Genomic DNA, 26,328 nt, shown 5'->3' with positions numbered 1-26,328 from the left:
TTGTTATCTCAGCACCTGATCTCCAGGTGATATAGGTGGGTGGGGAAAGCCTCATCCTTTCCTCAAACACATTTATGCTCCCTGCACCCACTACTTTCTTTGGCCACTTGACTGTTCCAAACACCTGCAGTACTGTGAGACAGAGAGAGTTCTTCCTGATAGCTAACTGAACCTCTCCTGACAGACAGGAATGGATACCCCGGTTTCAAGAGCATTGGGACTGGTACAAACAGTCTCGGCAAAGCTGGACAAGTGGGGAGTGAGCCAGTGCATGGATCATCTTTGGGGTAGAGGACAAATGCATGGGTCTTTAAGGGCAAGTCGGGTTTGATGTGGGTGGATGTGAATGGTGAAAGAAAAAGGAACTATTCTAAAATGGATGCTAGTACTTAATCATCTTATTGGAGAGGTTATCAGCACCAGTGCAGTATCTACTGGCTTCGACTGAATCTTTCTCTGAGATCTTGTTGTTTCTGGTTCTGGACACTGAGATCAGTTGGAATTCATCAGAAAGAGGCTGGGGGCCTTATTTTGTGGGTTCAGGGGCATGCAGTCATTGAGATCCAGTGAAAATCCCATGACTGTCCAAGAGGATTTTCCATCCTGAGATCCTCCTGTTTGAGTCTAATTTCCCCCCTGTGCTGTAGGCTATTGGGTCTCCAGTTGAAAAGTGCGGGGTGGAGAGAGAAGCAAGTGTGATTCTCTTTGGTGATGCCATGTGGGAGGAGGCTTGGAGGCGCTTTATTCTCTGTTGGCTGTGTTCGCAGGCCGATCTGCATACAGGCACCTTACCACAGATCCACAGCACAGCCCTCCGAGGCGAGAAGCTCCATCGTGTCTTTCACTGTGTCCTCGATAACCTGGTCAATGTGATGAATGGTTACTGCCTGCCAGAGCCCTACTTCAGCAGCAAGGTACTGATCGCTTTTCCCAGGTGGAGGGCAAACGCTTCCTGGATATTAGGAGCCAATTTGCGTACAAGCTCAATGAACTCTAATGGTTAGAGCAGGGGACTGAGAGGCAGGACACTAAACTACACTACACTGCCCTGCCTCATATACAACCTCTCTGGTAGCCCTAATTCCTTTCCCCAGTCCCCTATTTCCAGAAGGTTGAGGACACGAGGGGGATGTGTCCATTGGTGCCACCCAAGTCAGAACTGAAGAGGAGACCAGATGGGCTGCAGGACTGTTGCCTATGCCTGCAGCCTAGTATGGGAGAGCTGCTTCCACAGCCAGCGATGTTAGGGGCCACACTGGGAGCAGACAAGGAAGGTGCATGCCTTTCAAGCAGCCCCCTGCAGCTTTACTTGCCATCGAGTTAGCATATGTGGTGAAGGAAGGGAGTGGCTCTGCACCTTTCTCCACCCATGTTGATCTGCACCCCTTGAACTAGAGTGGCTCCCAGGTGGGGTCATACTGTAGGACTGCTTTGCCACACTGAACAAGCCTCGATGAGACCAGCCCTTCCCTTCATTCCATATTGCATCTGGTTCTTGTCCTCTCTTCAGGTGAAGGACTGGGTTGAGCGGCTAATGAAGACCCTGAGAGACCCATCTTTGCCTCTCCTGGAGCTTCAGGACATCATGACCAGTGTCTCTGGGAGGATCCCACCCAATGTGGAGAAGTCCATCAAGAAGGAGATGGCCCAGTATGCTAGCAACATCACATCTGTCCTTTGCCAGTTTCCAAGCCAGCAGGTAATGAACAGCCCTTTGGAAAGGGAAAGCAAAACAGGTCACTTTGGGATGGAGAGAAAATACCTTTGAATTATTTGGAGATGAGCTTGAGGTGAAAAGTGGGGGCTTGGTAAGGAGGTCAGTGTGTATAATAACCCATGGAGAGCAATGGGAATTGAACCCTGGACCTTAGTTGCCAAAACCCCGGATCTCTGCTGCTTGAGTTAAAGTAGTAACTCCTTCATCTGTGAACAAGTAGCAGGTTGTTGCAGCAGAAGTGTTTGGCCGTTTGGAGGAAATCTGACCTTGTGCTCAGAACTACTGTATCCTAAATATGCTGTTGTTCAGCTACAGTTTTTGTGGCTCAATACAAGAATGACTGGGTGAAATTGTACAGTCTGTGTTTTGCAGGAGGTGAGATTGGATGATCCCATTGCTTCCTCCTGACATTAAAGAAATCTCTGAACTACTACTGGCATTCAGGGTGTAAGCTGCTCGCTGCAGAGTCTTGGAGAAATATGTATTGCACAATAGGTTGGCTCATAATGAGGGTACTTTGCCTTCCTCTGCAGCATCAGATGTTGGCCTCTGCTGGAGTCTGGAGAATGGGCTTGGTGGCCCAGTGCTCTCACCTGGTCTGGCAGAAATCCTTTGCTCCTGTGACAATGTTCTCCACCCATATCCCCCTCTTCAGCATGGGACTATTTTTTCTCTCTTAGATCGCCAACATCTTGGACAGTCATGCAGCTACACTGAACCGCAAGTCTGAGCGCGAGGTCTTTTTCATGAACACCCAGAGCATCGTGCAGCTGGTGCAACGGTGAGCTCGTTCACGGGAGCCCATCCCTTCCTCCATTCCTTTTTCTTTTTTGCTGCCTGCAAGGGCTGAAGCAAAGCTGTGGGTCACTTTTTTTTTTTTTTTTTCTTTGCCTTCAAGGAAGCAGGTGTAACTTTTGTCTTTTAGTAGTGAGGCTGTCTTGGCCATTCTGTCAAGTAGCTGGTATCTTCTCCACCCTTTTCACAGCTCTAGAAGCTGAGGGTTTGGGAAGGTTCTGGGAAGTGTTTTCAACATGCCGTGTGGCGTGCTGCTCATGTGAAGAGTGTCGGAGGTTGTATGTTCATTCTGACTGCGCTGAACCTCCAGGAGTTCCTGGGAGATCTGTGTGTGTTTTCCTTTGTATTGTTCAGTTGTATTGACTCTGAGCCTTTCACAAGCAGGACATTGGCATTTTAGTCCTCCAGTGACCTTCCCTTGCTGTTCCCGCAGGTATCGGAGTGGTATTCGAGGCCACATGAAAGCTGTGGTGATGGATCTGCTCCGTCAGTACCTAAAGGTGGAGACTCAGTTCCAGCATGGTAAGTCTTGAACACATCAGGATTTGAATTCTGGGAGGAGCACAGCGCCTCCTGTAGGCTTCACTAAAAGCATCTTCCAAATGAGACCAGCTGGTTTCCTTTTGCATCACTGTTTAGGAGGGCTTTTTTTAAACCATTAAACTCCCAATGTGGTGAGCCTCCATGGTAGGAGCATGCAGGGAGGTGCACACAGCAACAAGTCCATCCACCAAACTCCCCTCCTAGGTTAAGCCTGTGCTTGTGCCCGTCCCCCCTGGCAGACAGATCATCTACCACATCCTCTCAGCTCTCCTCCCCGCTGCTTTGGTGCCTTAACAGGACACTGATTCTTTTGGGTCAGTGCTGTGAACATCTTCACAACAGAGGCTGACAGTTGACTTCATCAGTCTCTCTCTGATCCTTTCATCTTGTTGAGCTGTGTAAGTGTGGTGCATCTTCTATAGGCATGCACTCTTTTTTAATTACTCCAGAGCCTTGTAAGCTGAGACTTTACGTGATTCAGGGTTGAAGTCGCTCCAGAAAAGAGGCAGAATTCAAAACATGATTCATTAATTCACTGTATGTTTCTGAGCGCTCTAAGATTCAGTCAGGCAGAGTTCTGCGCACTCTTTGCTCCTTCATGTTTGGTTTATTTTGACCTTCTGTGCCTGCCTTTTGCTGGTTCTTGCTGTCTGCAAGGGGCCGTGATTAAAGGTCCCCCCCCACCCCGCGATCATTTCTCTCAAGCTGGAGACTGAAATGTAGATTCATGGCTTTGTAAACTGTTTTATTTCCTGACTTCTGAGCACTTGAGCATGTGAGAAGTGTCAAGAAATTAGCTAAGATCAGAACCACCATGGCAGCTGGAGAATAAGTGGGCAATGCAGTAGTAAATGCTACTGTAAGAAAATGGAATACAATAAGAGATCCATTGTTTCAGTTGAAACCACTGTAAGGTATCAGAAGACTTTTCAATGCTCCCTTTTTATAAAGAACAATTCTCCAATTTCCGTGCAGAATACCATAGCCAGGTATTTCAATGTGAACCTTGCAATACTGTTACCAGTCACAGGATGGCAGTGAACCACCGCTGCTTTTAAGCTATTGCAGATAACGCTCTTTCCGATTCAGTTCTCCTCTTCTTCCCTCCTGCCCCCTGTGCATGCCAAGCTTTCTAGTGTTACAGGGTATGTCCATAAGGCAAAATGAGCCCAGGGCGAGTTGAATTCGAGTTAGCAGACCCTGGCTTGGTTAACCCAGGGCTTGAGCATCTCATTTGTAACTCCAGGTTAGGAATTGTTGAATCCTGGGTCGCAGCCTTGGGCTTCGGTGTCTATACTGCATTATGTGGGCTGGAGTCCAACTACCCATATCCCAGGCTTCCTAGCACCCTCCCAACGTGTGGCCGCTGTAACCCTTTGTTCACAGTGTGGGAAAACTTGACTGTCGACCAAACTTGACTGTTCAGAGGACAAAGGAAGTCAGCTTGTGGGATTGGGGAATACTTTTGGTGGACTCCCAGAGCACAAGTCCAGTCGGGCTGGGTCTACACTGCAAAGCAATAAGGCTTGAACCCTGGGTCCCGACTTGACTCAGGCTCAGACCGTCTACCCCTGTGGGGTCCTAGTTCCAAGCCCTGGGTTAGTGTCATTTGTGTGTAGACAGACGGAGAGTTAGACTTGAGCCTGAGTTCAAACCCTGGATTTACATTGCAGTATAGACATACCCACAGATTCATTTCCACATCAACTCACTATAGCAGATGATCTCACATGCCATCTGATTATTTTCTGATTCTTCTCTGAGTGAAAAAGAGCCCCTTCTTAACAAGCCATTACCACTCTCCCTGTGTAATTCACAAAGCATTGATTTGGCATTGGAGTTGATGAAAGCAAATGACAGGACAGTATTTAAAACCATCTAAGATTTCTAAAGTTTCCAGTAAAAATGCTTCTGTCCCTCAGATTCACCAAGTTATGTTAAGAAAATAACCAAATGTGTCCAGCCAGATGCATCCAGCGCTACCCCTGTGTGCAGGCTGTACACAATGCTGTGGGTCCTCATGTTTCGTTTCTGACTGCAGGGCACTATGACAAGTGTGTCTTCGCCCTTCGGGAAGAGAACAAAAGTGACATGAATGCTGTATTGAACTACATCTTCTCTCATGCTCAAGTTACCAAGAAGAACCTCCTCGTAACGATGCTCATTGTAAGTTTGGCCCGCAGGACTTTTTTTTACCTTGTATGTGAACGTTTAGTGCTGGTGAAAGATGCTGAGTTGACAGCCCTCAGCCTGGAGACTGTGGGCCTTTAACCACAGACCTGGCAGGGACAGTGCAGTTCCCTACACTTCCCTGTGACGTTAGCTCAGTTTCCATGGAGCATCCAATTTTTAGTTTTTTTCTGCTCCGGCTTCCAGTAAGGCTGCAACAAGGGCCTGTTGTGACAGTGATTTATTTTGTCTACTTGGGACGGAAAATAAAATAATTCTTTTCACGTAGATCATTGGAGAGCCACTAGGTGTTGCCTTTTAGTCACTAGTGACTGCACTATGTATTTGTTCAGCTTTGTTTTGCTTCTTGGATTTCCAAGAGCTCTCCAGGGTCCTAATTCCATGCCAGCCTGCGATTCTCAGACCAGAGCTGCACACTGCCATGTATACAAAAAGCAGATCAGTTTTTTAGGGTAAAGGGGCCCTAGCCGTTCAACTGTGGACATCCCTATCATCCATCAGGGCTAATTTGGTCCTAGCAGTGACCTGACATATTGCCCTGTCCAAGTGGATAACCGTTGGGGGTTTCACCAACTCTTCAGTTATGAACCACTGTGTATGTAGTCTCGTGTCTCTGCTCCCATAGGCTCAGTAGCAGCTCCTCTCTGTTAGTCTCTCTATGGTTGCGAGATCAGAGAGCCCCCTGTTGGACTTCAGTGCTGCTTTCTGACCGGCTGCAACCCTCGATGCTGCAAGATGCATTTTTCCCCAGGGCTGAATTAGCCTCTTAGCAAAAAGGTGGCCCCTTCAAATAGGCGTTACGCATCAAAGCATGGCCATGAGGTATTTTACACTTCAGTTTAACTTGTATGCAAATGTCTAAGGAGACTGTAGGACTGCGTGTTCTTTGTACACCATAGAGCCACCCCATCTTGGAACTCACGGCCTCTGAATTTTACACTGTAGATGGCAACTTGGGAGATTCCTGAGAATGACCCGGTCTAGAGAACCGTCTGCTTGATGGTAGCAGGGAGACACTTCCCACCTGCATGGTTGCCTGTCTAGTTTGTTAACTACTGGAAGAATTTCACTTTTCAGGGATGCCAGTTCCTCCTCAGTATTCAGAAAGGCAAATTAGCCAACCCACCGAAAAGGGGGGGAGCGGGGGCGGGTTTATAACTGTTTTAGGCTGATTTCTGAGCCCCCGTGAGTTCCAGGTTCCCACGAATGGGAGAAACTCCACTGTGTTTATCCCGCCATCAAAAGAAGGTGAAAACTCTGTGTGTCCCATTTTATTCTGTGATATAAATTGAAAAAACAAACAAAACCTTAAGAAAATTTCCAATAATGAATAATGCTCTGCAAAGCGGAACTGTAAAGAGGGGGGAGTTAGAGAACCTTGTGATTTTAAGCGTAAACCCGTGCTGAAGTCTTGCTTTCTAAAAAGCTAATTACAAGGTTGTCTTTTCTATTTTGCTAAAGACATCGTGTTTTTCTGCCTCTAAAAATAGATGCAAAGCACCCAAATAAAAAACCCCAAAACCCTCCTAAGAGGAGCAGAAGAGTAATGATTGCCCCAGTCTGTGGCTGGGTTTCTTAAATTCTCATTTGTAAGATAAAAAGGCCCTGGCATTCCTTTATTTATTTATTTTTTTTCCCCCGGTGTGATTGTAAGTAACGCTTGCCTTAAGAATCTCATTATTTGAACACGGAGCCATATTTCCTCTGAGAATTCTGGAGTAGCTTTGAGCCGGGGCTGTTCATTTCTCAAGTAATCATGCTGGTGTGATGGAGAGAGAAAATGGCAGCTGTTTGCAGCTCAGGCCTTCAATTTTCTTCAGAGTCCAGTCACTCAAGTGTGTAATTACACGGGGGTGCCGGGGAGGTGTTAGGCCTTGTCAGAGAACTGGTTTGAGGCTTTGCTGGCTCCTTTCACCAATCAGCAGAGGCAGACGCCAATGGGAACACCAGCTAGCTGCTTTTATTTTTGTTATTGTCATACTGATTGTTTCTTGCTAGGATGGGACTGAAACTTTTTGTTTCGTAGTTTTTCCCCTGTGCAAGCTGAGTCTTAAAGGCCAAGAGTCCTGTTTATGTCTTCACTTTGATGGAAAAATCTCTGAGAGGGTGGGGGGGGCCTCACTGAGAGATGGGAAAACTCAAATAATCTGTTTTTCTCAACTCCTTCTATTCTTTTTCTTTTCCCTCCCTCCCCCAACCCTCCTTTCTCACCTCTTCCTATAGTCACCTTAAGGAGATGCTGGCAGCCTAGTTGCTTGGAACTGTTAAAACACAGCCCTAGAAAATATATTTTAGGGAACAATCCTGAACTTGGCAGAGAGCGATTGGATGAGCTAGTAGGTCATATAAAATCTGTTTGCACAGTCACCGTTACCATAGTATCCAAGGGCCTTGCTAGTGAATATATCCTCACATGGATCGTGGGGTATATGGAAATATAAAGTGGGGAACTGAGGCCTAGTGAGATTAAGTGATTTGCCAAAGGTCACAGGAATGTCTGTGTCAGAGCTGGGAATTTGAACTGTGCTTTATTTTATTTTATTTTATTTTATTTTGCAGTCCAGTGCCTTAACCACAAGACCATCCTTCCTTCTCATCTGTAATTTTGTATTATTCTTCCAGGCCATAGGGACCTCTTGGTACATATGTTGGTGAAAGTAATGGCATTTTAAAGGTTGCTGAGCTCTTTATCTGGGGTGGTTAAGTTTGTCCTCCACAGGCAACAGTCATGTCAGGACACACTGATGCTAATGTTGCTGTTCTTGATGTAGAGGCCCAAGGAGGATCCAAGGTCTATCCCTACTGCTGCCATGAAGCTCCAGAAGCATAGCATATGACAACTCTTAAGTCTTGTCAGCAGCCAGCTTTTGTACAAGTAGATACGGCAGAGTACTACAGAACTATATACTTTTTTAAACACCGTGTGAACAATTCTTAAACCATTCTCTGTCTGCAGACACAAATGTAACTTGAAAGGGTTCACAGGTATCTCTACGGTGTTCATTGTTAAGCTCTGTTAGTCAGAGACAATAGTCTGGAGGCTGGTAGCTTAGTTAACTGAAAATGATTTGACTTTGAACTGTTCCATTGTTGTAGGTTCCTAGAAATGGCATAAAGCTGGAGCAGGAGACGTAGAGTGTTAAAGAAGGGGATCAAGAACAATTTTAAAACTGGCTAGGCTTAGAGGTGGGAGTTGGTATAAACTCTTTTTAGCAAGTCTCTGAGGTTTATATTGTTGGTTTATTTTTATTTAATTCCTGTCAGCAGGCTTATCAAATAATCTAACCTGCGATGTAGATATTTTGTCTCTTTCCTTTTGTATTTCTTGACTCTTAAAAGGGCCCTCTGGTCTGCAAGTGCTTAAGGCACCATCTGCTGCTTGCTGTCCCAAATCCCTATTTCATCTCTCATTTGCCTCCTATGATTCATTTGATATGTCAATAGTATGGGAGGGTTGTACAAAAGAAACACATTAGAGGCGTCCGCAGGTTACAAACTTTGGGTCCTTGTTGTGCAAATCACTGAGAGTAGCTGAAAGCTGTGCGATTGCTCCTGAGGCTAAGAACTACCTCTGGACGCATTTACAGAATTGCACTGCCTATACGTTTCTGTCCTTCTATGGCCATTTTTTTTCAGTTCTTTCAGAATTTTGAAACTGCAACACACTTCACCACTCCTGCTGGTTAGTTTCCTTGTTGCTATTCACTCAGTTTGGACAGTGGAAATGAACTAGTCAATTTCACTTCTGCTTGTAATCAGTTTTGCTTAGCAGGATGTTGCAGCATTTGGGGAATGTTAAGCAGACTGTTCTCATTGGAATTTTAAGTTACCATGGAATAATTTTTACTAGTCATGAATTCCGAGGTGAGGACACTTTTATTTTCCTACCCTATCTTTTGGGTCTAGAATTAGCCTAGCAGTTTCTTCTCAAGGATTCTGTTTGGAAAACACATGCTTTTCTAAATGGTTATGCTGACATTCTCTAGTTGTTACGGCTGGTGGTCCGTTTTTTTGGTGTGTATGTGAATATATGTAATGACACTGGTGTAACATGGCCTTTATGGACAAGTAAAAGGGCATGGTCTCTGTCCCAAGAGTTCACAATATGTGGTCCCAATTCTTAATTGGGGATAGAGGGGCACAAAGAGCTCATTGCAAGATCAGGGCCTACATCAGACCTAGGGGGAGAAAACAAGAGAATGAAGGGGCCAAGAAAGAGGTGGAAAGAAACTTATTTATGGGAAACCATCTGGTCATTCATTTTGTTACAATTTTGTGATTTTCTTTAGGTTGTATTGTTTTTAATACAGTTAGCACCGGGGAAGAAGCATAATATGGCTAGCGTGGTGATGCGTGCTGGAGAAGGGGGTTGACAGAAATGAGCTTTGAGGAGAGGGAAGTCAGTTGTTGCATTGGAAGAGAAGAAGCTGTTCTAGCCATAGAGGGCAGTGTGACCAAAGGCACAAGTGGTGCTGCAAGATATGTACAGGGTGTTTTCTGCAGAGGGTCCCCAGCTGCTAAACTCTTTCCTTCTGATCATTTTCCAGAGCCAAGTTTGCTAGTCTTCATTGCGCATTGCAAGGAGTTTCATTCTGGTCAAATGTTTCTTGAACTCTGGATTGTTGCTGGGGGAGACTTTTGATCCAGAGCTGAGGCTGGGTGTTGGGAGATGATTGTGCTGTATTTTGTTGGCAGTTTAATGCCCTACTTTGTTCATATGCAAGGTTTGTTGGGGCATCCAAGCTCATGGCAATCAAATGAGTGATTCTGCCTATCTCCTCCTTCCCCTCTCCCATTTCTTCTCCAGCTCATGTACTTTCCTTCCGCATGTAACATTATGAAAGCATTGGGGAATGTTCACAGCTTCAACAATGTATCTAAGAACGTTGCTTTATTTCGAGGTTACTTGGGAGGTCGTCTTCATTTTCAACACTTCCAATGTCTTTTTTTTTTTTTTTTTTAAAGGATCAGCTGTGTGGCCGAGACCCCACCTTGACAGATGAATTAATTAATATTCTAACTGAGCTGACCCAGCTCAGCAAGACCACCAATGCAAAAGTGGCCCTGCGAGCGCGTCAGGTAAATGCAGCACCTTCAGCCTTCTGTGCTGATCATTGCTAAAAGGGGACCTTGTCAAGCTTGGCAGGATCAAATTGGATTTGCTTTGTATTTTAATCATCTGTTTTGCAAAGTCTAGGACTTTTGATGGGTTAGTGGTTTTTTGTTGTTTTTTTATCCCTAAGCAAATTAAAAAAACCAAAACACTCCAATACTCATGAACAACCTTACAATAACAAGCCAATGTATGCTGTTTAGGATGTATAACCAGGGTGTGCAGTCTGGGATTCCTCACTAACCCTACGATAGCAAACCAGTGGATATGCCTAGAACGGAGATTGAAATATGGATAGCTCTTTCCAGTTCCCAAAGGGATATTGTAAATAATGATTTAAAATAATGGGGAAAATCTTGATAGTGTCCTTTCCAAGATTCCAATTTAATGATCATTTGAATCTCCTATATAGACCTGGATATTTTGCTGAGCTCCCTAGCTAGTGGTTAGTCTGTAGTTATTAGGGAGTGGGAGGGTATAATTGTCGCACAATAATGCTAATCCTGGAACTCTGGTTAGCTTCTTTCACCCTGCAGTCCCCATTTCCAGACTAAAAGTCTTCAGCAGGGAAGCTGACAGTTCGGGGATCTCTCCTTTTATTTCCGTGCATGAGCGTAGAAAATGAATGGGGGTGTTTGAAGCCATTCAGTGACCTTATGTTTTCTCCAGATTTGTATCCATGTCCTTGAACCATTCGGCGTTATTGAACCTATCAGTGGCATGCTGGGGGATGATGTTGCAGTCCTTGGGTGTATCTTTATGCTGCTCTGTTGTGTTTTGTTTTCCCTTGCGAGCTGCTGCCCCTTCCTATCATCATCTCTGTGTTGGATGATTAGTACTTGGCATGGGTGGCTCGTGTTCGGTTTGCTCTGGAACTGTGAAAGGCTGGCTCCGTTGCAGGCCTCCCCATGGCTGCTATCTGCCAGCTCTGCTTTCCAGTTAATAGCCAGTTGGGCAATCCCCAGGACTAGCTGCTTTGCTGTGCTAAATCGCATGCACTGATGAAACCTGATTGAAGCTGTTCCCTTTCTCTCTGGGGAATACCCAGTAATACAATTCAGAGATACACAAATGAGACTACATTTTGCAGCATCACTCTTGAGCTACAGAGCCTAGAGTTCACACATGCAGCTAACGTTCTCTTCTGGTAGGGAGTATGGTGGCTACTGGTGGGATAGACTTGCAGCCCTTGCAGTGCATCCTTCTAATAACGGACCAGCATAACAGTTCTCTCTGGCACTCGCCCTTTGCATCCTCCTGTCTTACCAGGTTCTCATTGCTTCCCATTTGCCGTCATACGAGCTGCGTCACAACCAGGTGGAATCCATCTTCCTGTCAGCCATTGACATGTACGGACACCAGTTCTGCATTGAGAACTTACAGGTATCTACAGGATTCTTTTTCCTGGTTCCTCACTTTCCTCTCACTAAGCTCAGTGGTACCAGTTTTGCACAAAACCTTGCCTTAAAAAAATGCATGACTCCAAGTCTGTGTGGAAGATCTCATCTTGAGGAGACCACTGCCAGGGTACGTCAGGTGTAGGCCTCTCACAACTCTAGCAATGTCCCTGTTTAATACTAAGTGCTGGAAAGAGTGTGCTTTCCTAGTACTAGCTTGTGCAGATTTGGGGTGCTTGTTAATCTTTTCCAAAACACATTTTCACTCCTAATGTAATAACTCTTTAAGCAATTGATTAATTTCACAGAAAAATATCACCCTGTACTTCTCTGCAGCCCACTGTGAAAGGGAATATATTGAGCATTAGGCATAGAGCAGTGCCCTGAATTACCCTTTCTGCCGGGGCTGTGGGTGAATTATGAAAGCATGTATATGTTTGTAAATTTCCGAACCCCTAGACTGAACATGAAAAAGTCTCAGCCAGTAGCAGGGCTGTCCTCTAGTTGTAGTGCTATTTTAGTTCTGCAGCCAAATACTCATCTGAGGTGTTGGCACAGGCCCCTGTCCTTTTTGCCTTGTAACTGTGAAGGGGTTAATTGCTGTGTGGTGTACAGACTGTGACTCAAGGCAATTAGGGAACTGCAAGGTGGCTTCTCCTGCAGCAGGTTGGCTTAGAATTTAGACTGTAAACTCTTTAAGGCACAGGGATTGTGATTTTGTTATATGCCTGTAAAGTGCCTAGCACAAAGAGGCCCTGATACCTGATTGAGACCTCTAAGTCCTGCCGCAATGAAAAGCATGAAAGAAAAGCTGTAGAAAGTAGCACTTGTCAGAAAATGGAAAAATGTGTGTGCAAAAAAAAATTTCCATCAGAATTTTGTTTCGATGGAAACTTTTGGTTCTGCTGTAATAGCAAGACATTCTCTTGTGAAACCCTTCTGTGTGTGATCTCTTTCAGAAACTCATTCTCTCCGAAACATCCATCTTTGATGTGCTACCAAATTTTTTCTACCATAGTAACCAGGTGGTGCGAATGGCAGCTCTGGAGGTATGTTTCTGCCCACTTGAAAACAAACTTTCTCTCTCTTCCTTTGTTTTCCCCCAATCTGTCTGTCTGTCTGAGATGTTGTCTTGAGGTCCCTCTGTGACCATCTCTAGTATAGGGTCAGTTGAGAGTGAAGGATCCCTCTGACACTCTGGAAATAACAGGCACTGTGTTATAACCTTGATGCCCTAACCATCATTCCTTTGCTCAGTAAAACTAACTGGTAGGTGAGCTTTGAGCTTAGCATGGAGAGAGACAAATATTTCTACATTTTGAGGAAGTTTAGATCCAAACTTGGTGTCTGCCATTTAACCTTTATAATGGGTTGGACAAAAATCTCAGATCCAACCTGTCTCCTTTGTTTAAAGACAAATAGCCTCCTTGCAGGGGCAGAGGTTGAAGCTAGTGCCTTATAAAATGGTCTGCACTCTGTGTGATGTATAGCACTCAGAAAACCCTGTGTGGTGTTTGTATCACAGTGAGTTTTCTGAACTGCTGGCTTTCACCTAACTGTAGCCTCCTCTCCTGCATTTGGGGGAGCTTATTCTCTCTTTCATAACATATTGCTTATTTCAATCCTCATGCTTCAGAGCAGAAACTAATCACCAGTTGAGGTCAGGAAGAAATCCCCAGCCCCAGAATAATATTTCAAATTTATGTACATTGTATGTGTTTTGGCCTTCCTCTGAAGGCTATAGCATATAGGCCACTCTGAGACAGGATCATTTATCTTTTCTAGCAGTTTCCAGGTAATAGTATTTTGATCTTCTGTTTCTTGAGTTTAAAAAAAAATCCAGAAGCTATTCATTTTGGAGGCATTTGTTTTTTTGTGACTCCTCCATTGTATCACTTCTATCTCCCCAGCCCAGTGGAACCGACTAAGACTTTCTTTTTTACCAGGTGTACGTTCGAAGGGCGTACATTGCCTATGAGTTGAACAGTGTCCAGCATCGCCAGCTGAAGGACAACACTTGTGTTGTGGAATTCCAGTTCATGCTACCCACCTCTCATCCAAACAGGTCAGGCCTGAATTCAGGTACCTTTGGAGTCAGGGTTTATGAAGGGTTGTGTCACATATCATCAGGGGAAAACCTGGAACAGAATTCAGTGAGCAAGAGTGGAGAGAGTTGTATCAGTTAGTCCTAAGCAAGATGGACAAGTTAATCAAGATGAACCTCAGTATTGCCCCGTTTTCGAATGCCTCAGTTATCCACCACTCACTCCCGTCATCTAAAACAAGGGTCACATCTGCCAACGTCTACTCGTTACATTGAAAAGTACCTTGATTATCTGATCTTCCTCAGCATGCTGCAGGATTCTCAGATTATGAAGGTGGTTCTTTGCTTGCACTAGGGATCCCTAACTAGAGACCTGGGGAGAACATTTTGAAACCAGTTTACGCTGAATTATTTCACCCAAAGAAGTCGAGAGAGCACTAGAGCCAAAGGTTGCAATGAGTCTTTTTGGCCACTGGATGGCACTGTTGATCCGTACTAGGTTGGCAGAATGGGACCAGCCCCCTCAGAAGAGTGCAGTTTTCCTTCTTTGTCTCCAAATGTCTTTTCCCTTATTTTTTTTCTTTTTTCTTTTTGATGGGGTTGGACAGTGGGGACAGTCTCAATTCACTGAGAATCCATCGGTACGTTTTATGAAGTGATTTTCAGAATCTGGTTTGCTCTGAAATGAATGAGTGTCCTCAACAAGCAGCGCAAAGCACTCATGATACAAATGGGCCATGCATTTGGTCTCATCTGTTTCCTTCATCTCTGGAATATTTGTAAATAATTGCATGCTATTTTTGGAGCTGTTTTATAATACTCTGTCCCACTGTTCTGTCTCCATTTTCTTCCTGCTGTTTGCTAGTGCTCATAGTTACTTCTGTTTGTAGCTTGGGGGTTGTTTGGCTTATCTGTGCTGACCACTGTCCTAGTACTGTGTGCCAACTCAATTAGACAAGATCAGCTGGAGAATGAGAACTCTCTCCTACCCAGAGGAGAGCTGCTTTGTTCAGAAATCTCCTCTCCCCGTCACACTGAGTCTCAGGTAGTTACATCCAGAAGCTTAGGTCTGTTTCCTGTCCTTCAGCATCTCCTCACTAGCGACTGAATCAGAGCACCTTGCCATCCAAGCCCAGTCTGATATGGGGGCAAACTGACCGCTGGCATAAGCGGGTGCAATTCCATTGACTCCAATAAAGTTGCACCTACGTGTGTTGGCAATGAATTTGTCCCTCAGTGCTTAATGACACTATTTGCCGTGTACAGAGTTGTGCAATCATCAAAAGGCCAGGAGCACAAAGCATACCAGACAACAGGAAATCAGGAGGCTGAAAAGACACTAAATAAGTTGGTTTAAACTAACCGAAGAGGCACCTTTAAGTGCTTTGAGCATCAGATTAGCAGATCTGGAGAACCCAAGTTCTAAACCTGGCTTTGACAATGACTTGCTGAGAGGCTCTTAGGCAAGTCATTTATCCACCTCCGTGTCCATGTTCCGTATGTGTCATATTTCTTTTTCATTTTGTAAGAAGGACCTGTTTTCAGTCCAAAACTTTACACTGGAAAGGATAAACATGCAATATATCAGCCAATCTGTGTTATCTTAATCCAACAAAACACTTCTGCTGCCAAACCAAAGGCACTCTTCAAAATCGTCCCTGGTAATCAGGTGTTTGAAGCGTGGCTTGAAGCTCTGCAAATTTGGGTTCTGTCAAACCAAGGGGGGAAGCAAATTCCAAAGACAGAGTCCTCCACCAGGAGTTAGAACTGGCTCAGTGCTGCAGCAAACTTTCCATGAACGCTTGATCAAATGTTTACATGAATTTTCTCCAGCTGTGCTTGTGTCCCTTTTGTGTCTGCTTCCTATGAACCTCCAAGGGGTTGTATTTCACTGGGACAAATATTCATGCAAAGAATATTTCAAAGAATAATGTGGGGTATTTGTAAAATGGATTTTAAATTCTCACACATGAGTATTCACCCCAGTAGTGCTTGTGCCCTCATCCCGTCAGAAAAGAAACTATACACGTCACTTCCCCATCTGACTAATCATAGCTAAGTAAGCCAGCTCCGATTTTGTATATTTGCTACGGAATGCTAGCTGTGAACTGCTCACAACCACGCCTAAAAAAAATTTTTTTTTTTTTAAAATCTGATCTGCTCATAATTATCTTGTGAGCAGAAGAGAATGTTAGTGATTTGGGAATTATTTGCTTCGATTTCCTGAGATCCCCTTGTACGCTGACATACAGCTCTGTCCTATTTAGAATCTGTGCTGATGATCATAGCCAGGGTAAAGCACGCAGAGAGAAACTTTTTAATACCCTGACCATAACGGGCTTTATAGATCAAAAAGAACACCTTCTATGGCACCCGGTGGAAGCCAGACAAGAAGTACAACATAACCAGCCCATTGTATTCTGCACTAAATGAAGTTGATCAGAGGTCCCAAGTAGAGAGTACATTGCAGTAATCTGACCTGGAAGAGGCAATATGGGGATAACTACCTTCCTCAGCAAGGTATTGCAAGCAAATGCTTACATGCAAAGCCCACTGGGTTTGGATGATTTCTGCTTCTTTGTGCCACCTGGGAGAGAAGAACAGACTTAGGAAAGAAATTAATCCAATTCTTAGATCCTTTCTTTTCCTAGTGTTTATTTAGATCATCCTCCCCAATGGAAATCTATTGCTCGTTGATGAGGAATATACCTAAGAGTTCAATTTCCTGCATATTGGCAAGTGAGCTGAAAGGCCCTTTCTTAGATGTTCTGTTGGAGATACACAGAACCATCACTTGTGTTTTCAAAGCTTAAGTCCCTATAAGAACATAAGAATGGCCATACTGGGTCAGACCAAAGGCCCATCCAGCTCAGCATCCTGTCCTCCGACAGCGGTCAATGCCAGGTGCCCCAGATGGAATGAACAGAAGAGGTAACAATCAAGTAATCCATCCCGTCACCCATTTCCAGCCTCCGGCAAACAAAGGTTAGGAACACCATCTTTGTTCATCTTGGCTAATAACCATTGATAGACCTATCCTCCATTTAACTTATCTTGTTCTTTTTTGAATTCTGTTATAGTCTTGGCCTTCACAACATGCTCTGGCAAGGAGTTACACAGGTTGACTGTGCGTTCTGTGAAAAAAATACTTCCTTTATTTGTTTTAAACATGTTGCCTATTAATTCATTTGGTAACCCCTGGTTCTTGTGTTATGAGAAGGAGTAAATAACATTTCCTTATTTACTTTCTTCACACCGGCCATTATTTTATAGACCTCAATCATTTCCCCCATTAGACGTCTCTTTTCCAAGCTGAAAAGTCCCAGTTTTATTAATCTCTCCTCATACGGCAGCTGTTCCATACCTCTAATCATTTTTGTTGCCCGTTTCTGAACTTTTTCCAATTCCAATATATCTTTTTTGAGATGGGGCGACCACATCTGCACGCAGTATTCAAGATGTGGACGTACCATGGATTTATATAGAGGCAATATGATATTTTCTGTCTTAGTCTCGATCCCTTTCTTAATGATTCCCAATATTCTGTTCGCTTTTTTGACTGCCGCTGCACAGTGAGTGGATGTTTTCAGAGAACTATCCACAACGATTCCAAGATCTCTTTCTTGAGTGGTCACAGCTAGTTTAGACCCCATCCTTTTATATGTATAGTTGGGATTATGTTTTCCAGTGTGCATTACTTTGCATTTATCAACATTGAATTTCATGTGCCATTTTGTTGCCCAATTACCTAGTTTTGTGAGATCCTTTTGTAGCTCTTTGCAGTCTGCCTGGGACTTAACTATCTTGAGTAGTTTTATATCATCTGCAAATTTTGCCACCTCACCGTTTATCCCTTTTTTGAGATCATTTATGAATCTGTTGAATAGGACTGGTCCCAGTACAGACCCTTGGGGGACACCACTATTTACCTCTCTCCATTCTGAAAACTGGCCATTTATTCCTACCCTTGGTTTGCTATCTTTTAACCAGTTACCAATCCATGAGAGGACCTTCCCTCTTATCCCATAACAGCTTACTTTGCTTAAGAGCCTTTAGTGAGAGACCTTGTCAAAGGCTTTCTGAAAATCTCAGTACATGATATCCACTGGGTCCCCTATCCTTAAAGAAATATTGCCCCCCTCGGGTGGGCACGGGGAAGGGAATTTTGGCTCTGTCCCAAGTAGGAGCAATTCGTTCTCATAGTAATAATAATAACCCCCCTTGCCAAAAAAAGTCCAGCCTTCCCCATGTTCTCTGAAGCCAGGACATTGCCTCCAAAAGCTGCCTGCAATGGACATTCTGCTCCTCTAGTCATGCTCTTCCCTTCATGCAGTGTGACTAGGAAGGAGCTGGAGGGTTTATTTTCTCCCTGATATTTTGGGGATCCGAACTGATTTTTATTTTTTCCCTCCTTTTATGGGCTAGTGACTTTCCCATCAGCTCCAAAATGGGGTCCATACACCCAGTGTAGGGTCAAAGCTTGCCCCTTCCCAGGGTTTGACTTGAACAAACAACAATGCAATGTCCAGTTCAGTCCTTCATTTCCTGCTTGGTGTCTCCCAGGATCCTCAGCTCAGTGCTACTCAGCCCACCCCCTAGAGCCTTTCTGCCTCAGGCCTACGATCCCTCAGTCAGGGGAGCCCAGCTCTGAAGCCTGCTTGCTTGCTCTTTATTCCCTAAGGTCCTCCATTCCAGACATTTTATTCCTGGTAGGTGTCTCAAGACAAGCTGGCTTCAGCCTGTGTTCAGGTCAGGCCATTAACCCTTTCCTGCCCGGTTCCAGTGTAGGGCTTGTCCACCCCATCACACTCCCTTTTGGTGTGAAACTTGAGGATTAGATGGAGACATTGCTCTCATTGCAGATGGTCAGTGGTGAGATAGCTGACTTGGAGGATTCACTTTAATGAGTGAGAGCAATAGACTTGCATTGCCTTTTTAATACGAGGCTCCCTATTTTCCATGCTTCTGCCTGGACATTTTCAGTATGATATAGACACAATGCCAATTGTTGCCATTTAACTCCCCCACCCGAAGAAAACAAAGAAAAGCACCTGTAAGCACCTTCATACACACTCAGAGCATAATTGTTCTGGTCACCTTACGTGATCACAGACAGATGCTTCCTTGTGGCAGTGTTCTTTGTTCCTCCAGATCCCTCTTCTGTCTTGTTCAGACACTGTTTTCCTGGATCTCCGCTTTATGACATCATCTTCATCCCTCATCCTTCATTAGATGCTGCAAATAGTTTAATTTTCTCCTCTTGATCTTTACCAATAGACATGACAGTTGTGGTTCCAGTTTGTGCCATCATCTCTGATCATGGTAGCCTCAGAATGTGTTGGCACACCATGTTCCAAAAGACTGTCTCATCTTGTTGTATTGGGGGATGAGGGGGGAGCAATGTTCACAGCTGTACTTGGCAAGAAGCTAGTTTTCGGCACTTTATTCGGAGACCACGTAATTGGCATAGTACAGATGGCGGAATGCTGCCATCAGGGAGGGTGCCTGTCAGGATTTCTGTGCAGATGAGGACTTGAACAGCTAGAGTGAAGCCCTGCGACCTTGCCACACTCCTTTTGTTGACGTCAGTCCAGCCTGTTTTGCTTTTTTGTTCTGAATGCTGCTTCCTAGTTGGGTCAGAGATGCCACAGTGTAACAAATAAAAGCTCCTAAAAATGCTTCTCTGTCAGAGACTCCCAGAGTTTTGTAGGGCAAATGCAAGGCTTTGTGAATGTGATGAACCCACACACTGTTGTTGGTTTATTTTTTAAATTCCCATCATCTTTCTTATCTCCAATGCCTGAACTTGTTTGTCACCACTACCGCTTCTGTAGTCCTCATTCCTTTCTGGGACGACCAGCAGCAGCATGAGATAGCACTTTGCTTGCTTGAGAAAAGGGAAGTGAGTTCTGCAATTCCCAGGTTTCTATAGGCCCTCTTTCTTGGGTAGGACTAGCCATCCTACTACTATTCCATTTAGCCTCAAGTTATCTAAGATGATGTTACCTCTGCCATCCGCCTATCTTTTTCACATGCCCACCAGTTCCCATCCTAAAACTTTTATCCTCTTGTAACCTTGTTAACTTCATGATTTATATCCGTTCATAATGCGGTGTTTCTTGCATGAAAATAATTAAATCTTCTATGTTGATGGTGGAAATAATATTTCCAAACAGTAGATATAAATAAATGTGAAGTTTATTGTTTAACATATATATTCCAGCAGCACCCAAAGGCCTCAATCAGGATTGGGGTAACTTTTTGCTAGATGATGCATAAGCATAAATTCAGACAGCCACTGCCCTACAAAGCTTTACAAGCCACACACACAAGATGCACAACCTATAACGGACACGTGACAAATAAAATGTCAGAGTTGTTAGTTAAATTATATTTCCCCAAATTATCTCACCTCTTCCCCCCCCGCCCCAGACAATTTGTTCTTCCACTGCCGATCCAAACTGCCCTTCACTCAGCAACAGCTCCCGTTTCACTGGAGGATAATCAGGGAACTGCTGATGTCAGATGAGGTGATTCCCAAGATATTTTGTTCTCCATACCCCCTCCCCTCCCCCTTCCCGTCCTCCAGCTTTCTTCATTACAGCTGCCTTGGCAGTGGCTGAATGCAATGTCTCGCCTCTTTATTTTGGGGTGGAGCAGAACCCAACCTCTCTGTCTGCTACAACAGCAGGATGAGCAGTTGGGAATGGGTTTCTGGTCTCCTGTGCTGGTGGTGGTAGGTTTGATGGACCAAGGGTTAGTGAGGACTCGCCCTCATGTGGCTCCCCTGTGTGAGGTTGGGCTGCTTACGTCACGGACCATGTCCCGGGGGTGTAGTCATGTGAAGAAAGACACTTCGGAGGTTTTGGCCCAGTTCCCAGGAGGTGGTGGGGGATTTACAGGTATAGGTTTAGATCTTTGGTGGTGAGGAATTGTGTTGATAAGCACACTTTATAAAGTGATCCAAGTACGCTTTTGCAATCTCACTGGGGGAAAGTTATGGTTCCGGGGGTATAGCCTCACTTTTCTGTGTTATGCAATGAAATCAGTACAAGCCCACCTCCTTATTTGGCAGACTATAGTTTTAAGAGACTGTTCTAAAGTATGGCCAGCTGAATAGAGCTCAGCTCTGCATTTATTAGATGATGGTCTTTAAGCTACCAATTTATCAATCCCTTAAGTCACGTAAGATATTTTTCATCGTATATATGCATGTAAAATCCTATATCTATATAGCATCTACATTGAAAAGTATAAATATGCACACACACCGGCGAGGACATACTTAGATATATTGGTTGTATGTACAAGTGTTGAACCTTGCAAATCTGTGGATATCTTCTTTATATCCCCAGATCATGTCTGCCGATCGCAGATGGATGCGGATCCAAATTTTATATCTAGAGCCTTGCAAATCTGCTGATATCTACTTTATATCCACAGATGCAGATATCTGCAGACCATGTTTGTGTATCGGATGCGAATACAAATTTTGTATCCGCAAGGGGTCTATATCTATGCATGTGACTTTGCCTACATGTAACCTGTTTGTTAATATATTCACGTGGATGTCTTTAGCTCCAAAGTCATTCTTTAGAGCTACATTCTGCTGTCTTTTTTACCTTTTGGCTTTCTCGAGCATAATTTAGCCTTAGTCGTTAGATGTGTTTGCATTTCAAAGGCACCTGATATAAATCTCTCATGAACCTGCTTGTATCTGTGTGTTTGTCAAATTTCTCTCTCACTTCTTTCTGTGCCTAGAAAAGGATGAGATTTCTAGCACTGCTAATTTCAAGCCTTGCAGTGGTGTATGGTTTCTCCTTAGCTCTGCTGTCTTTTGGTGTGTCGCCTGGACATTTTTGCCTGTCTGCTCCTTAGCCACCTAGTGAACTAGAGGTCAAAACTATTGTGCACAGCAAACCATGCATTGCTGTGTTCAGTAGGTCATTTTTGTGGAAGAACCAGAAGCCAACGTCCGTGTTCTTTTAGAGTGGTGGATTGTGCTTGCTGGTTGGGGGAAAAAAACCCCAACACCCCCTACTGTTGGTGCTTCATCATTTGATGGTGGCCTGCTCGTAAGATGTGAATGTCTGGCAAAATGGAAGCTTTTCTGCAGGCTTCAGATGTTATTGAAACAACCTCTTGCATCAATCACTTGACTCCTGGTAGAAAATCAACTATGTTTTTTTGGAACCTGAGCTGTGTAAGCCTGGAGAGTTGAGTATAGAACTCTTAGTGTATCATTAGGTAGCCTGAGGTCCCCTCCTTGTAGCGGGAGATGAGCTGATATCAGGAGGGGAAAGGGGGAAATGATTCCAGGACACCTGTAAATCCCTGTAGTTTCATGCTGTGGGTTTGATGTTAATTAGACAGTAGGCAGCAGTAATGTGCTGCTGCTCCCTTGGCTTGTCTGTTTCGGAAGGACAGAATCTTCCAGCAGAGCAAAAAAGGGGCTATTGAAGGGGCAGCAAACTGAACGGAATAATGATAGTTTTATGCAAATTGGGCTTCAGTAACGGATTCAGCCTGGCTGAAATGCTGGGGGTGGCAGGGGAAAGGGGAAAGAAAGGGGGGTAGTGGAAAAACCCCATCAAAACAGATGGTTCAAGGCATGTTCTGCCGCCTTCTATTTGGATCCTTCTGCAGAAAAGAAGGAACACAGGAGGAACGCCACTGGTCACAGCCAGCTGAATGGCTCTTTCGCCTGTGCTCTTAGTAACCTCAAGTGGGTTATTCAGCTGCCCTCTGCTGATTCTGCTTTGCTGCCTGATTTTGAAAGCGTTGCCCTATGCCGGCACTCAGTCACAGCTTGACATAACCGGTGGCTCTTTGCATGCATTACTATCAATTTCAGAGGGGAGCTCTCTTGTAAAAAGAGATGGGGGGAGGGGGGGAGCAAATTCAGCTGGAGGGCATAGGGAAGGTCCAAGGGCCTGTGTTTGCTTGAGGAGGAGCAGCAAGCTAACAGTAAAGCATGCAGTGAACCAGCCTGCTTAGGTGTTTGAATTCACACTGAGACAGATACTCTCCCCCGGCTAGGAGAAGAGGGTTTTTTGTTTTTGTTTGTTTTTAAATACAAGAGGATGGTGCCAAGGTGAAGAAGTTTGGTGATTCTTTCCTGGAGATATCTGCTATCCACTTAATTCATGTGCCACAAGCTGTTCCTTTTTTTAGCCTCCCAGCGTTTTGATACTTTGTTACAAGATGACAGGTTTCAGAGGGGCAGCTGTGTTAGTCTGTATCACCAAAAACAGCAAGGAGTCCTTCTGGCACTTTAGAGACTAACCCATTTATTTGGGCATAAGCTTTCGTGGGCTAAAACCCACTTCATCAGATGCATGGAGTGGAAAATACAGAGGCAGGTGTAAATCCACAGCACATGTGGATTTATACCTGCCTCTGTATTTTCCACTCCATGCATCTGATGAAGTGGGTTTTAGCCCACGAAAGCTTATGCCCAAATAAATGGGTTAGTCTCTAAAGTGTCAGAAGGACTCCTCGTTGTATTAGTTACAAGAGCAAAGCATCAGGGGATTAGTCCTGAGCCTACAGCACGTTCTATTGCAGCTGGTGTTTTCAGAGGCTACAGTTCAACCTACTGTACTATCTAAAAACCCAAGAGCACAGCCCAGTAAGTGGATTGATTACCACCATAATGCTTTTTACACTACTGATTATTCTGAAAAGACCCAAACTTGACCTCTTGATGTGTGTTAAATAATGCACAATTTAGTTCCTGATACGGAAAAAGAAAAGGAGGACTTGTGGCACCTTAGAGACTAACCAATTTATTTGAGCATAAGCTTTCGTGAGCTACAGCTCACTTCATCGGATGCAAAGCTTATGCTCAAATAAATTGGTTAGTCTCTAAGGTGCCACAAGTACTCCTTTTCTTTTTGCAAATACAGACTAACACGGCTGTTACTCTGAAACCTGTGATACGGAAAAGTCCTTTATGGTATTAAATTATGTATAAATTTAAAAATCCACCCCAAAAATCTCAGGACAGCTACAACTAGGATAGTCTAGATTACAATGTATTCAGTTTCACTTGGTTTTGACCACATGGTTATAACTTCACACTGGGCAGCCATGACATGCTCTAACTGTGAATAATGTATAACTTGAGAACCAATCATTCTTTGCTCTAAGGTCTCTTGTTACTGATCTTGTGTTCTTTTCATTGAGATTCCTACTGTAATCTCCTCTTCAGCCACATACGGGGAGGACTGACAACAATTCTAGAGCCAGGCAGCAGGGAGCTCCCTGTAGGGGAGAGAGAGAGGGGCACACAATTTGCTGTCATTTCAAACCTAGTTGTTTCTCTGTCCATTTCCTGTAGGTATGTGAGGACTTCCAGGGAGCGTTCGGAAACATGTGCACTAGGTGTGGGGACATCCAGTTCCCTTTAGAATTTTTTTCAATTAAACAGACACTGCGCAGCTGACCTAGACAAAATGTATGCTACTCTGTGCCCCGATGCCCCTTTGCCAGTCCTAATGGCATCTTCTACAGCACGGCTTTCTTCTTCACTGACTCTTCTAGAGGAAAATGAATAGTGCACCTCTGTGTACCATTAGCAGTAGGGCTGGAGTCTGCCTTGTGCTGGTCCCCTCCATTGTTCAGACATAAGCCCGGGAAATCCTCATGCCCAAACCTCAGTCTGCTTTGTAGTCACATTCAGTGCATGTTCAATGTTACAATGGCAAAACACCACACAGAGAGGGCACCGCTCCTGTAACAAAACGGATGCATGAGGAGATGCAGATTTAGGGACTGTACCTTGTACTGTGGCCATAGAAAAATGTACAGGCCCCTAAACTTCTCAACATAATGTCCTATGGGGTCTTACCTATAACAAGTAATATTAGGGAACGTTGAGGCTGGGTCTCCTAGAGCTTGAAGAGTCCTGTTACATGGTCCCCTAAGTTTTGGTATTAGTTTGTACTCATTCATTATTCTGTTATTGTTAGGGAGGGGGATATCCCTTTTTGTGTATGTGCTTTTTTAATTGCATCTTCTCTAGTATTTTGAATGCCAGATCATAGATATGCATGCAGCCACATGCTTTCATGCATGTATCTTGCATGCCCCATGCCATTCCATTCACTGCAAGGAAATATGTGTCCCTTATTACTTCTCTGCCCTGCACATCATTGAGCCCTGTTATGTGTGGAAAACCCCAGCAATCAGTTTGGCACGATATAATAGGAACCTTTAGGGTTTTCAAAATTCCATTCTTAAGATGTGCTTGTTCATTTCAGTGTCCAGCTTAAAAGTTTGCTATTGTGTGTGTGTGTGTGTATTTATTTCAGTTCCCTTCCCTGCTATGTTCACTTTTTCTTTTGCACTTGTGGGGAGCCAGCTTGTGGGCTACTGGTTAGAAGTAAAGGCTTGGCTATCAGGACTTGGGTTCCTTTTCTGGACTTCCTGTAGACTTGCTGTGTGGCCTGGTCACTTGTTTTGTCTCTGCTTCAGTTTACTCATCTTTCAAATGGGGGTGCTTGCATTGTGGCTTGTGAGGCTTGCTTTATGTTTGCAATGTGCCATGAGACAATCTGATGAACTATGCTATAGAAATGTAAGGTACCTTGCAAATATACTATGGTTCTCTATGATATGTTGCTATTTGCTTCTTGAAGTGGATAAATACATTCTGGTGCACTCATCCCAACAGCAGCTGCTGCAAGCTAGGTCAAGTAGTGAGTCCCTTCTTTTTGAGACCAAATCCCATTGGCTCTTTCTTGATTGTGCAACAAATTCCGGTTCAGTGAATATAAATGTGTGGTTGCTGGTCTAGGTATTGGCTCGAATGACAGTTCTTTTATTAGTGTTCTCACTAACCAATCTGTAACTAACTGTGGTTGTTTGATTACAGAGGGAACATCCCCACGCTAAACAGGTATGGTACTCGTCCTCTTTTAAGGTTTGAAAAGAAAGGTAGACTAGAAAAGAAGTAGCCTAATATTTAACGTTTTAGTATGTTTTGTTTGGAATCCTTACCCCTTACTTGGGACCCTCTGAATCATAACTATATTCCCTATCCGTACTCTCCCTTTTTTGTTGTTCTAAACATGTTTTCAGCTCTTTACAAAACTTTTAAAAGATAGCTTTGCATGTGGCAAGCTAGAAAACTAAATTTGCTAATGGGCTCAGCTTACCTGCTGCGACATATAAAATGAGTATCCCAGCAGAAAACTTCCCCTCCAAACTCCTCCTCCTTGGAACGTAGCCACTGACTCTCTGATAGGGTGTCACAGTGAAATAGACATCTAATTCTAGGAGAACCAAGGCCTGATGTGTAAGATGAAGAGTATTCAGTGCTGCTCTGGTCTCTGGCTTAGAATTTGTGGATGAACTATAGCACATCCATCGCCTCTCACCCAGTCGATGAAAGTACACCTTAATCAGCTGACAGCATGTTTTTGTTTTATTTTGGATACTTCATTTTTCCCCCATTTCTCAGTCCAAAAATGTTTGTGGTTTTGAATAATATTCAAAAATATTTGATACTTTTTCACATTCTTAT

The 26,328-nt window shown here is 44.1% G+C and overlaps 1 protein-coding gene across 15 annotated transcripts in view; it reads left to right on the top strand.

Annotated features, from left to right (window-relative positions):
• Positions 1-26,328, top strand: part of ACACA (acetyl-CoA carboxylase alpha) — a 184,971-nt gene that overhangs the window by 48,022 nt on the left and 110,621 nt on the right. For 12 of the 15 annotated variants that reach the window (XM_073316082.2, XM_073316081.2, XM_073316078.2 and 9 more), the window contains 10 exons: positions 768-914; positions 1,511-1,699; positions 2,398-2,498; positions 2,946-3,034; positions 5,097-5,221; positions 10,211-10,324; positions 11,628-11,741; positions 12,715-12,804; positions 13,702-13,820; positions 25,678-25,701. In XM_073316082.2, coding sequence (XP_073172183.1) covers positions 768-914; positions 1,511-1,699; positions 2,398-2,498; positions 2,946-3,034; positions 5,097-5,221; positions 10,211-10,324; positions 11,628-11,741; positions 12,715-12,804; positions 13,702-13,820; positions 25,678-25,701 — 1,112 coding nt within the window. Of the gene's footprint in view, positions 1-767; positions 915-1,510; positions 1,700-2,397; positions 2,499-2,945; positions 3,035-5,096; positions 5,222-10,210; positions 10,325-11,627; positions 11,742-12,714; positions 12,805-13,701; positions 13,821-16,146; positions 22,312-25,677; positions 25,702-26,328 lie in introns of those variants that run through there. The other 3 variants (XM_073316080.2, XM_073316076.2, XM_073316091.2) reach the window with 2 other exon arrangements.

The sequence above is a fragment of the Lepidochelys kempii genome, chromosome 17, assembly GCF_965140285.1.
Source record: "Lepidochelys kempii isolate rLepKem1 chromosome 17, rLepKem1.hap1, whole genome shotgun sequence".
NCBI classification, from domain to species: domain Eukaryota; kingdom Metazoa; phylum Chordata; order Testudines; family Cheloniidae; genus Lepidochelys; species Lepidochelys kempii.
This window is presented reverse-complemented; position numbering and strand designations above follow the sequence as displayed.